General features: G+C 39.7%; 1 protein-coding gene across 1 annotated transcript; it reads left to right on the top strand.

Annotated features, from left to right (window-relative positions):
- The first annotated feature begins 388 nt into the window (after positions 1–388).
- Positions 389–2,180, top strand: LOC144714646 (zinc finger protein CONSTANS-LIKE 3-like). The gene is made up of 2 exons (XM_078589431.1): positions 389–862; positions 1,773–2,180. Exons 1-2 carry the CDS (start codon positions 473–475, stop codon positions 2,082–2,084), a joined length of 702 nt encoding a protein of 233 aa, XP_078445557.1. The 5' UTR covers positions 389–472; the 3' UTR covers positions 2,085–2,180.
- The last annotated feature ends 9,864 nt before the right edge of the window (positions 2,181–12,044 follow it).

The following is a 12,044-nucleotide window of genomic DNA, read 5'->3' as shown; positions in this document are numbered from 1 at the left end:
TTGTCCACACCTAAATTTGCAAATGAACCAAACTCAATCACCAGTATAAATCTGGGAACAAACACCACAAATCTTCCTAATTTATACTTATTCATACATAAAATTATTCTCTACAGCATAATTTTTAAATGAACTAAACTCAAGCGTCAGCATAAATCTGGGAATAAACCTCCCTCTAAAACCCAGTCCAAACCGGCCCAACAGCAGATAAGAAGAAGCTTCTAGTTCTGAACAAGAAGAAGAGATAAGCACAACGTCCACCTCAAGAGGACCCCACTCTTGGATTTCCTGGGCCCACCTTCTCCACGTGGCAGTCTTTCCACCACCCATTCCACCACGTGGCACTCTCCCCCTAGAATATCTATCCCCCCCCACCCCAACTCTCATCCCGCCGTAGAGACAGGGAGAGAGAGAGAGAAAGGCGGCGGCGGCGGCGGCGGCGCGCACGTGCGACGGAGGCGGGGCGGCGGCGATGGCGGCGCGCACGTGCGACGCGTGCGGCGGCGGCGCTGCGGCGGTGTACTGCGAGGCGGACGCGGCCTTCCTGTGCGGGGCGTGTGACGTCAGCGTGCACGCGGCCAATGAGATCTCGTCGCGGCACGTGCGGGTGCGCGTGTGCGACGCGTGCGAGCGCGCCGCCGCCGCCGTCTTTTGCGCCGCCGACGCCGCCTTTCTGTGCGCCGCCTGCGACGGCGCCGTACACTCCGCCAACCCCCTCTCCTGCCGCCACCCCCGCCTCCCGGTCAACGCCCTCTCCCACTACCCCCCGCTGACAAGTCAACCCCCGATCAAAGCCCTGGACCAGGACTTGGCCGACCTCGACTCCTTCTTCTCCGACGTTGACGTTGACTTCGCCCCCACCGTAAGATCCCCTCTCCCATAACTTCGTCATCGTCATCGTCGTCAATCTGCTACGGTCTAATTACAATCATCATCGTCGTCTTCATCTTCACTTTCGCCTTCATCTTCCTCTTCGTTGACGTCATCGTCATCTAAATAGTCGTCATCGTCATCGTCATCGTCAAAATAGTTATAATCATCATCATCTAAATAGTCAGCATCGCAATCATCATCAGAGTCTTCATCATCGTCATCGTCTAAATAAGCATCGTCGTCGTCTTAGTAGTCGTCATCATCATCGTCGTCATCTAAATAATCAGCATCATCATCATCGTCATCTAAGTAATCATCATCAACATCGTCGTCGTCTAAATAGTCATCATCGTCATCATCATCATAATTGTCGTCATCTAAATAATCAGCATCATCATCATCATCGTCATCTAAGTAATCATCATCAACATCGTCGTCGTCTAAATAGTCATTATCATCATCAACATCGTCGTCGTCTAAATAGTCGTCATCATCATTGCCTAAATAGTCAGCATCACAATCATTATCATCGTCATCAGAGAATAACTAACAATGACGATGACGATGACGGATTATATGGACGTGTGCTGTAGATGAACTCTCTGTCATTGCTGGTTTAGAGAGTAACTGACAAAGTTGGCTTCAACGGCGACGAAACTCATTGGTGTAATTGCGGTTGACGACCGGCGTCAACCGTCCGTGGTGATAGTCAATGTGGATTCATTCAGCGAGAATCTATGTCGTTATTTTAATTTAACTTTAACTAAAATTTGGCAAAATATGCGGTTGATGGACTTAGTCAATGGTCAATGGTCAATAGTCAATGGTCAGTGATGTAGTTGATGATGCTTGACATTGAATCCAATTTGAGATAAGATACTGATGGCTGCCCCGTGCAGGCAACATCATCCTCGGAGGCGGCGACCGTGCCAGACACTGGCGCCATGACAGAAGTGACGAAACCAGGGTACGCGGCGGTGGTGGCGGCGGCGGTCGGGCCAGAGCGGGAGGCGAGGCTGATGAGGTACAGAGAGAAGAGGAGCAGCCGCCGATTCGAGAAGACGATCCGGTACGCGTCGAGGAAGGCATATGCGGAGATGAGGCCACGCGTCAAAGGTCGATTTGCCAAGCGAGAGGAGGCGGCGCCGCTGCTGCCAAAATTTGTCTACATACCCACCGATTATGACTACGCCGTCGTGCCTTCCCTCTGACAGGGTCAATTTGACTTGTCACCCTTTTATCCCACTGTAATTTGCCGCTACTTAGTAATAATCTTTGACTTCATTGAAGTATAAGTTTTTTATGTATGGGGTTATGTATATGTCTGGATCAAGACATGATCCATAGTGTGTTGTTTCATGAGAAACATAAATTCAGTAGGGCTATTGCATGAAAATGAGAGTGTGTTATGTTCTATTGAATCAGGCCCATGTGCATTTCCTGGCTTAGCGTTTGATCTAATGTCTCGCATTTAATTAATTAATTGAAGGGGGTTAGCACACGAATACAATGCCTAAAGTTTGTGATACTATCACATCCCCTACTTTGCAGGACTCTTCATATACCTTAAATCCTATTTTTACTCAAAATACTTTCATTAGATGCGATGACAGAAAATAGAACTAAATGCAAGTAAAATACCCATATGCTTTTAAAGAGACAAATCAGTTCTCCAAAGAAATCAGAAGCTTATGAGAATAATTGGACGATGCATATAGTTGTTATAGGTATTTAAATTCAAGCAACCAATGAAAATTTCTGCATACAAAGAAAACAATTTTGCATAGGGAGAATTCTTATGAATTATGTAAGTGACTGGGACAAGTATGATTTGATGAGAAGGTAATGTATATATTTGGATAATGATATGATCCAGAATATGTAATTTAGATAGGCAAATTAATTGGTGAGATTAGTGCACAAAATGAGAATTATTAGGATTTTCTACCATGTTAGAGTGACATTTTTCTACTATCTATAACATGAAGCACGTTAAATAATGTATATGTTTAAGTGCATTATTAGGTTGATCATTGATCCAAAATTCCAAAAACTATATTTTGACTTAGAAAATTATTTTTTGTATGAATTTAGTGTCATAAAATGCAAAAAATATACCCTGACTTAGAGAAGTAGTTACTTTGTGAATACGATGTCAGAAAATTCCATAAAAAATCTAAAACTAAGAAAAATCGGAAAATCGTTCAAAAAATTTAACTATTTTAAGATTGATGACAGACACATATATTAATTTCAATCTAAATGTATGTATGGAAATTTCACGATACTGCTATAATAATTAGCGTGTGACCAACATGCATGATTTGCCATAAGATTAAAGTGACTTCCTTATTTCTTCTAAAAATCAAGCATAGTTGGCATGTGTAATGGGGAATGTTATGCATATTTTTGTATTAATTCATGATCAAAAATATATTTATTAATGAAACACATCAATTTAGTGGGTTTGGCAAATTGATAATAAATTGTTGTTTTTTCTTGGATATTCAAGTTAGGATTTGCCTAGAAGATGAGGGAAGCATTTATTTTTGGATGATTAAACTAAAGGATACTATATACTATGTTGAAAGAAATCCCAAAATGCTTTAATACAAAGTCTATATTTATGAAAAAATATGAATTTGAACAAGGTCAATACAATGGTGTATACAGAGATAATGTAGAGCTTTGCACGTCACTGATGTGATGTCAACATCCTCGGTACAGGCTCTTGGGTGTGAGCTTGTCATATGCCACAATAGAGAAGCTTCTCCTTAATCTCCCAAGACAAGGGAGTAATACCAACGAAGAACCACATAGGGATAATAATAAACCTAGGGGGAGTGGAGAGAGGATGCTATTTCACCATAATAAATTCACTTGGAGGCACTGGCTTTCCTTGGGGTTTACAAGGGATTAAACCACTTAAATAGAGCAAAGTGTAGGGCCCACATGGTCACATCCAAAAGGTATATGAGAAGAGAGGGGGACAAGAGATTACATATCCCACACACCCCCTCACTTTGGGGATTGAATGGTCAAGCCCCCCTTTACCCCAGTCTAGGGTTGGTCCTTTGGTGCGACCGGTGCAATTTTAGGCCGATGTACGGTCCGGTTCAAATTTTCGAACCGCACATCGGACAGCGTTATATTAAATCGCACCGCACATCAGCCAAGGTTGTGTGCAGTGCGATTGTGCGGTTTTGGGCGGTTTTTTCTAAGGTTTTGCATAAGGGATTGAGGGTTTGCGGGCTGCGGCGTCTGGTGCTCTTCTCTCTCTCCCTCGTTCTTCTCTCTATCACTCTTCTATTTCTCTCTGGCGCTCTTCTCTCGTTCTCTCATTCCTCTCTCTCTCTCGCACTCTTCTCTCTCTCGTTACTCACTCTATCGCTCTTCTCTTTCTCTCTGGTGCTCTTCGCTCTCTCTCTCATTCCTCTCTCTATCACTCTTGTCTGTCTCTCTAGGCCTATGGCGTTCTTCTCTCGCTCTCTCTTTCCTCTCTCTCCCTCTTTTCTGATTCTCTCTCGAGCTCTTCTCTCTCTAGTTCCTCTCCGTTTCTCTCGTTTAAGGCAGTCGTACGACGCTCCTCTCTCTCGTGCTCTTCTCTCTCTGGGTCATTCCTCTCTCTTCCTCTTTCTCTCTCTCTCTCTCCCTTATCCCTTTCTCGCGCTCAACTCTCTCATCCTCGTTCTCGCTCCTCTCACTCTTGTCTCTCTCCCTCTATCTCTCTGTCTCTCTGGGCCTTTGGCGTTCTTCTCTCGCTCTCTCGCTCCTCTCTGTCCCTCTTTCTTTGGTTCTCTCTCGAGCTCTTCTTTCTCTAGTTCCTCTCTGTTTCACTCGTTTAAGACAGTCGGACGACGCTTCTCTGTCTCGCGCTCTTCTCTCTCTGGGTCATTCCTCTCTCTTCCTCTCTCTCTCTTATCCCTTTCTTGCGCTCAACTCTATCATCCTCTTTCTCGCTCTCTCTCACTCTTGTCTCTCGCCCTCTATCTCTCTGTCTCTCTTCTCTCTCTTGCTCACTATTCTCTCTCCTGCTCATTCTTCCCTCCCTCTCTTGAGTACGCAGCTTGGTCCTCTCTCGTTCTCTCATTCTTCCCTCACGTTCATCTTTTGTCTGATTTTGTGCGATGTACGGTTCAATTTCATCGCACAAATTTGGACCGCACATCGATCCGTGCTTTTGTGTGATCGAAAAAATCGCACGCTGGCCGAAAAAAACGGACCAGACCGAACGACCTTCCCTACCCCAGTCTCGCAATGTTAGGGGGCGAGGTGACAGTGCTGACACATATCCAACATATTATGGCATAGTGCAACTGTAAAATTATTCCTTGAAACTTGATTCAAAAAGGGATATACTTTAAATATTTTATAAGATCCAATCATTGATAAGATGATTCCTGCTTTACTATAATAAAATTCCTTGGTTTGAAATGAAAATTAAAAATGAATGCGTGTCTGCTCCTAGAGCTCTCAAAAAGCACACTCAAGCAGAACCTCAGGGCATATGAAGGCTTTGGTGCTCCTGTGATGTGCATAAATGGATATATTGTGTGTTGTACAAGTGTTTGATATGTGAGAAGTCACATGGATTGGGCAGTTCTGAAAGTGTTGTGAGACGTGGTTTAACCACCATTCACAAAGCCTGATGAAAACTGATCCATTCACCACCTCAGGCCTAGTGAAATACAAATGGGTGATTTTTATTGACTATTTATAAAAATAAAATAAATGCGTCATATGGGTGATTGGTTAACAAGTTCCATTTGTGCGTTGAGGTCAGGAAATCAGAGTCTATTCAAAAGATTTTTTAACATTAAATTTAGTAGATTTTGGTCATCAATGGGTGCACCCAGTCCTCACTATAATCATGGGGTGTGTGCACAATGTGAATAAAAGTTGAGCCCCATACCCCCAAAAAGCATTCAAAATTAGATACGCCTATACCCTCGTTTAGTATTTCTCTCACATTATCTCCAACTCTTCATCTCATCATACATCCTTCCAGACCTCAAAACAGAAACTTAATAAATGCCTTCATGCCTCCTTTTCCTTTCCGTTATGTCAATAGACACTAATGTTTTACTCTGTATTTTAACCATCCTCCATTTATGGATCTTTCTGACATAATCATAACAAAACTGTAGACTACATGGCGGATGACTGACTGAAACACCATTCATTCACGCTCCATCAGTGTTATCACATTATCCATCATATTTGCATGAGCCTTATTCAAGGCCTCATCTTTCTTACTGTTTCCAAATGTCAGTGAGTAAGCTGCCTCCTTTTCGTTTTCTTTCTGCCTACTTTTATTTTCCTTTCCAATCTTTTATCTTCCCATGCCTCCCTCTATTTTTTTGCATGCTGTAGAGTCAATCTTTGGCTCAATTAATGGATCACATAGGCTAGGTCCTTTTTGTACCCAATTTATGGCTGCCATTTCATTTAACTTATTATATTTCTACAAAAATCCTTATTTTGTTGTAATTTGTGTTATCAACCTAAATGGATTTAGGTGAACCCATAATACCTTCACTAACAAGTTCAATCATATATATACGATTTTACTGAAAATGTTACCCATGTCCACTATTTTATAGATCACACATGCCCAATTATGGTCACTACACATTGTGTCTCTTTTGTACTTTACGTCCACCTTGACTCCCTCGTAGTTATACTTTAAAAGATTCTATCCCCTAGTCCAATATGTCTTTCCATTCTTTAGACCACTGTATTGATGGAAACATGTGTGGTTAGCCACTCACACATTCCATATCTCGTTCATGTTCATTAATACGATTTATTCATTATAGTGCATGTACGATGCTTATAATCAAGTCCATGAATACATGATCATTGTTTGTGCACAAAGATCACTAATCTTTAAGCATGTGTTTTAAATATTCCTAATCGAATGATACTTGAGAAGGACATTGAAGTATCCAGATAGAATAACACTATCTAGCCTTACTCATATGATGAATATAGCCGGTCTCGTAGCCATTAATGTGGAGACACTAAGGATAGATAGTGGGTGCTCTTTAGTGGAAAGAGTTCATTGAATTGATCCGTACGAATCCCAAAATAGTATTATACCAAAGAGTCAATCAGGTTGATTCACATCACTACAATATAAGTGCTCCTTAGACCTAAGATACCAAAGACGTGTTATGGACGAACAATCATAATTTGACTATGACATATTAGTTCTTACTCATGGAATTCTAAACAGTCTTATTTCTTGTGTATCAAGAAGTTCACGAAGATGATTGAGTGGTCAAGATGTGATCGTCTGGCCTCAGTTTAAGAGGAGGCATCTCAAAGAAGATAATGTGATGAAGTCCTTGGTCAAGATAGTGAAATATTGCAGAAGAGTTCTCTAATGATTTCAGGTGTATCAATACTAACTCGGATGGCTAGGGGACAGTTGACCATACCCTAAGTCGTCTTAGGAGCATCAAGTGAACGGAAAAGTATACGTTCATGGTAAATGGTGATAGACAAGTTCCATGAAATAGTTGATACACCCCTTTGAATCTTCTAGGTATAGTTTGACACCCCACAAGCTGGAGAGTCAACCTATTAATTGGGTTAAATTAATCCAAAATTAATTAATCTATATGATGATATAGTTAATTATTTTGGAATGCTAGTAAATGTTATTGGGCTATTGGAGTTGTTTACTAGATGGATATATGGGCCTAGAAGGTCACACACAAATAGTGAGGTGGACATCAAAAGATATACTTGAAGTTTGACGTTTATGAAAAACACCCATTTAGTATAAATAGGGTAAGGCCATAATGATAACATGCATTTTTAGTACCTTATATGATCATATTTACATGTTTATTTGAATTAAATTACTTATATTTTTATGTTATCAAGCTTAAAATGATTAAATCTATTTTTAAAATGATGTTCTGAATTTTCTGTATTTTTTTGTGCATTTTGGAGAATTTTTTGACAAAAGATTCTAAAAGAATATAATTTTTTGAAACGGAATCTGATTTTTCTGGAATTTTTGACATTAAATTAGGAAAGATATGAATTTTCCAAGTTGATATATATATATTTATATGTATTTTTGGACTTTTATTTATTTTATATGAAATTTAGAAGATATTGAAAGTCATTATCTTGTGCCGCCATGTGTCACCGTTTAATTCGTCGAATGACGACAAATTAGAACTAAAGATAATGATTGGCGACAACCAATCATTTGGCCAGCATTGTGGCATCACGAAAGGCGATGCCATAATGGCATTTAAGGCTAAAAAATATTTTTATAGTTTTTTTCTAACCCAGGCGACGTGGACCAACATAAAAAAGGGGCAGTTTTTTTGCAGTTAATGCGGGTGCATGGGCCGAGGAAGAAACATAAAAAAAACATGTGTTTTTTCTTTTACTTGCAATAGTAAAAAATGGCAGAGGGCGACGTGGCGCAACGATATGGCGTGACATGTACACGTGGCACTTGCATGTACAAGTGGCGCCATCTTGTTGGATTTCTTTTGGATGTTTGCTAACGTGGCTCACGCTGACCTGATGCCACATCAACTGCGAGAATGAGAATTGACTATTTAAAATAATATAAGTGGTATTACTCTGTTTTGTTTTTTAATTACAAATACACGTGGCCGCCGTGAATGACATGAGTGAGGAAGACAAGAAGACACGGAATTTAACAATCTAACTGAAACAGTAAACAAGGAAGCGTCAGCAATGCTGATGAGGAGAGAGAAAGAAATCAAGTGTATAGGCCTCCAAATACAAAGAAATAGAATCAGGGAAATACAACACAACAATGATAACATATACATGATCATGCTTAAAGATCTATTACTGAATTTTTGCCACCAAGACCCACAAATTAGTGGGTCATCTCCTCTTACTTTATCCTCCTAAATCCTTTTTTTAATCTCAAATCTTCTTAAATAGTAGGAAATAAAAAATCCATTACAAAAATTCTTGTTCATTCTGAATTACTTATTTATGAAAATATATTATTTTCCAAAATCACATATATATTAATTATTCAATGATCAATTTAACCCAACTAATTGGTTAAGCTTCCACAGCGTGAGGTACCAAGCTACATCTCATAGCCAAAATGATACAAACATAATATGTCAACTCTTTCATGGAATCCTTACTGTCCTTATTTATTGTGTATGCATAATACATCATTTGCATGAAACTCCTAAATGACTTGGGGTTTGGTTAAATGTCAAACCTTAGTTGGCCAGTCTGGTTAGTACTAATACATGGTTAAATCATCAGAGAACACCTTTTCAAGATTTTCCTACTACTTAGTCCAATGGTTTAATTAGATCATCTTCCTTGAGTCAATCTTCTCAATTACCGAGTATGGATGATCCCATCTTGGCACAACAATCACCTTTTTGGACTTGTTGTTGGATCGAAGCTAAGGCAGTTCAAAACCTCATGATTGGAGACTCTTAGATCTTAGATTAGGGAACGCCACATCGGGGACGTGATGCCCTGTACATGACGGAATGGATGACAAAATGTGACAGACGGTGACGTGATGAAACTTTCGTCACGTCACCGTCCCCTCACGCATCCCAGCATATGCAAAAAAAACTGTCACGTTCTTGTCACTGTCCCTCCATAGGGCGTCCCATCACGTCCCCGTCACTATGACGGCATCACCGTCACCAGTGACGTGAATAAAACCCTGCTTGAATGGAGGGGTATATCTCCAATTATTATAGACGGCGTCGATTTGCGCGTGCAAAAAAAGGACTTCTGTGCAAAATGCCAGGAAATCAAAATGGCCACGTCACGTGGCAAAATCTCAGTTGTTGGAAAGATTAAAAATAATAGTTTTTATATGTATTCTCTGTCCGTTTTAACTTTTCAAAAATTTCGTCACGGCCGTCATCCGTGACGGCCGTTCTGTCACATCACGCGTCCTGGGCACCCCGTCACCGTCAGGTCCCTGTCACGACCACTTCGTCATCCTTCACCGACATTGTCATGGATCCCTAAAACCGTCACCATCATGGTCACGAGTGACGTGCTGGATGACGTGTGTCGATCCCTAGTCAATATGTAGATTGGTGTTTAGAGTCTGTATGATGTAGTATGTATGATCTTATCTAAAGTGCATCTTTTTCCCCTTTAGAATGGGTTGTTGCGCACTAGGGGCTGGCAGACCGAAGCACCCAGCGGTCTGCATGGTCACCTCAACAGTAAAAAATAAATCAGAAATAATATAACTAAAGTAAAACTATATAGAATATTAATGTAATGTCAATGTAATCTTCACAGTAGTTCTAAACATCAGTTTTCTCTATACAACATTGATGTTTCAAAATAGCCCCTCTTTGATATTCTAAGTCAATGGCCTTCAAGATCTGTGACAATCAACATCAAAATATATTCCATAGATCAATTCAAACTTTTATTTAACATTTAATATCAATAATTTCAGACCAATTAGTATACAAGCATCTCACATTATCAAGTTCAACTTTCTCACTATCATAAAATCCCTGAATTTATTTACTCAACTCAATGCCTCCCTGAAATCACTGATATCCAAATATCCTTGAATATTATCCTTCCAATTTAAATTTACACTACATTTTATCTCAACTGAAATCCATAAACTCTCATTTCAGTCGTCAATCAGAATTTCATTAACTCTATCTAAATGACATCCTCTTTTACTTCACCCTCAAATACATCAAGAAAAACTAAAATAAACATAATGGATACTCTGATTTATATCTCAATTTAATTTCTATCAGTTCAAACTATCTGCAACTTATTATCATTCCTGATCCACTCAAACTCTTACTCAGAGCATAAGATCATGGTAATACAAAAAAAACCGAGTGACGAGATAAAAACTATATTTTAACTTTGTTAGGTTTGTCTTGTTTTCCTCCTCTCCTTTCTGTTTCTTTCCCTTTGTTCCTCTGATTTATCCCTTATTTCCTTCCCAATTCGGTCTTTTCTTTTCCAGATTCCAAAGACATTTGACACGTCTATAATCTATCAAGAACATATGCTTCAGGAGGCCAACCAAGAATTGAATGAAATTCCACAATGTAGATAAAAAGATCAGACATGATGATGTCTTTCAAAATGAGAATAAAAAAAATGACGGCAGAGATAGAAAATTAAGAAGATTCAATGGGGGAAGCCAGTTGGATTTCCCCTGTGATTCAGCAGGCTCATTCCTGCTGCTTCAGCACTCGACTACTCTGCAACCACCTATTCTTGGAGAAGACTTCGAGGAAAAGTGTCTGTTTTGTTTCACATTCCTCTTTTGACTATTTCATAGTGTTCCCCACGCAAGTCTTCGTGTACAAGTGCCTACAGTTGATTTTTCTTCTTGTGCCTGCTTCGGTAGTTTCTATGACTCAAATGCATCAGTATTGACGCCATCAAGTTTTTCCCAGATTACCCAAATCACATAGCAATAGTAAGAACTGGGAAGAGATGGGTGGTAGCCTGGGAGAATAGGGGCAAGCAGCCCTTGGAGAGTGCAAGTGGAAGTTACTTCGGATAAATCCAAATTTTAGAAATATTCTCTAAGGATCGTTGCATGAGAGGATCATCATTCCGGCCCTTTCTCTCTCTATCTCCTCATTCCGGCCCTTTCTCTATCTAGAATATGTTCTATGTTTCTCTAGACCTTCATCCATATCCACAGTTCATCACCTCAAAATTTCATAAAAAATCTCCTTCATCTACACCTTCAAATTCCCTCTCAAACTCTCTCTACACTATGTTTCTCTACACTCGTTGCTTGCATAAGTTACATGTGGTTGCTTGGAATGATATGCAGAAGATTATTCTGATCTTCACATTTGTGAACATTACTTGACACAGTAGAATATATATATATATATATATGTATGTATATATTTGAAAAAAATAGGGTTGATCACGTGAGAGCGGTATATGAACATAGCAGACAATTTTTTATATGATCAAAACATGATGTACCAACTATTTAGAAAGTGGTTCTGACAATTTTTTGTCCCTTGAATACTATTTGGAATAGTATAGTGCCATGGCATGCTAATTAAAGAGAGGATTGCAATGTAAGTTAGTGAAAGAAATAATTTTATGTTGTTGAAGATTTCAATAAGAAAAATTATTCACTAGCTAGAGGGTCAGTCATA

The sequence above is a fragment of the Wolffia australiana genome, chromosome 17 (genome assembly GCF_029677425.1).
Source record: "Wolffia australiana isolate 7733 chromosome 17, ASM2967742v1".
NCBI classification, from domain to species: domain Eukaryota; kingdom Viridiplantae; phylum Streptophyta; class Magnoliopsida; order Alismatales; family Araceae; genus Wolffia; species Wolffia australiana.
The sequence above is the reverse complement of the archived record's forward strand: the minus strand, read 5'-3'. Positions and strand labels throughout refer to the sequence as shown.

Bases quoted from the DNA above. Each gene is read 5' to 3' on its own strand.
- LOC144714646 (XM_078589431.1), top strand. From the start codon at position 473: ATGGCGGCGCGCACGTGCGACGCGTGCGGCGGCGGCGCTGCGGCGGTG. The intron at 863-1,772 runs GTAAGATCCCCT...TGCCCCGTGCAG, and splicing joins ACGTTGACTTCGCCCCCACC to GCAACATCATCCTCGGAGGC.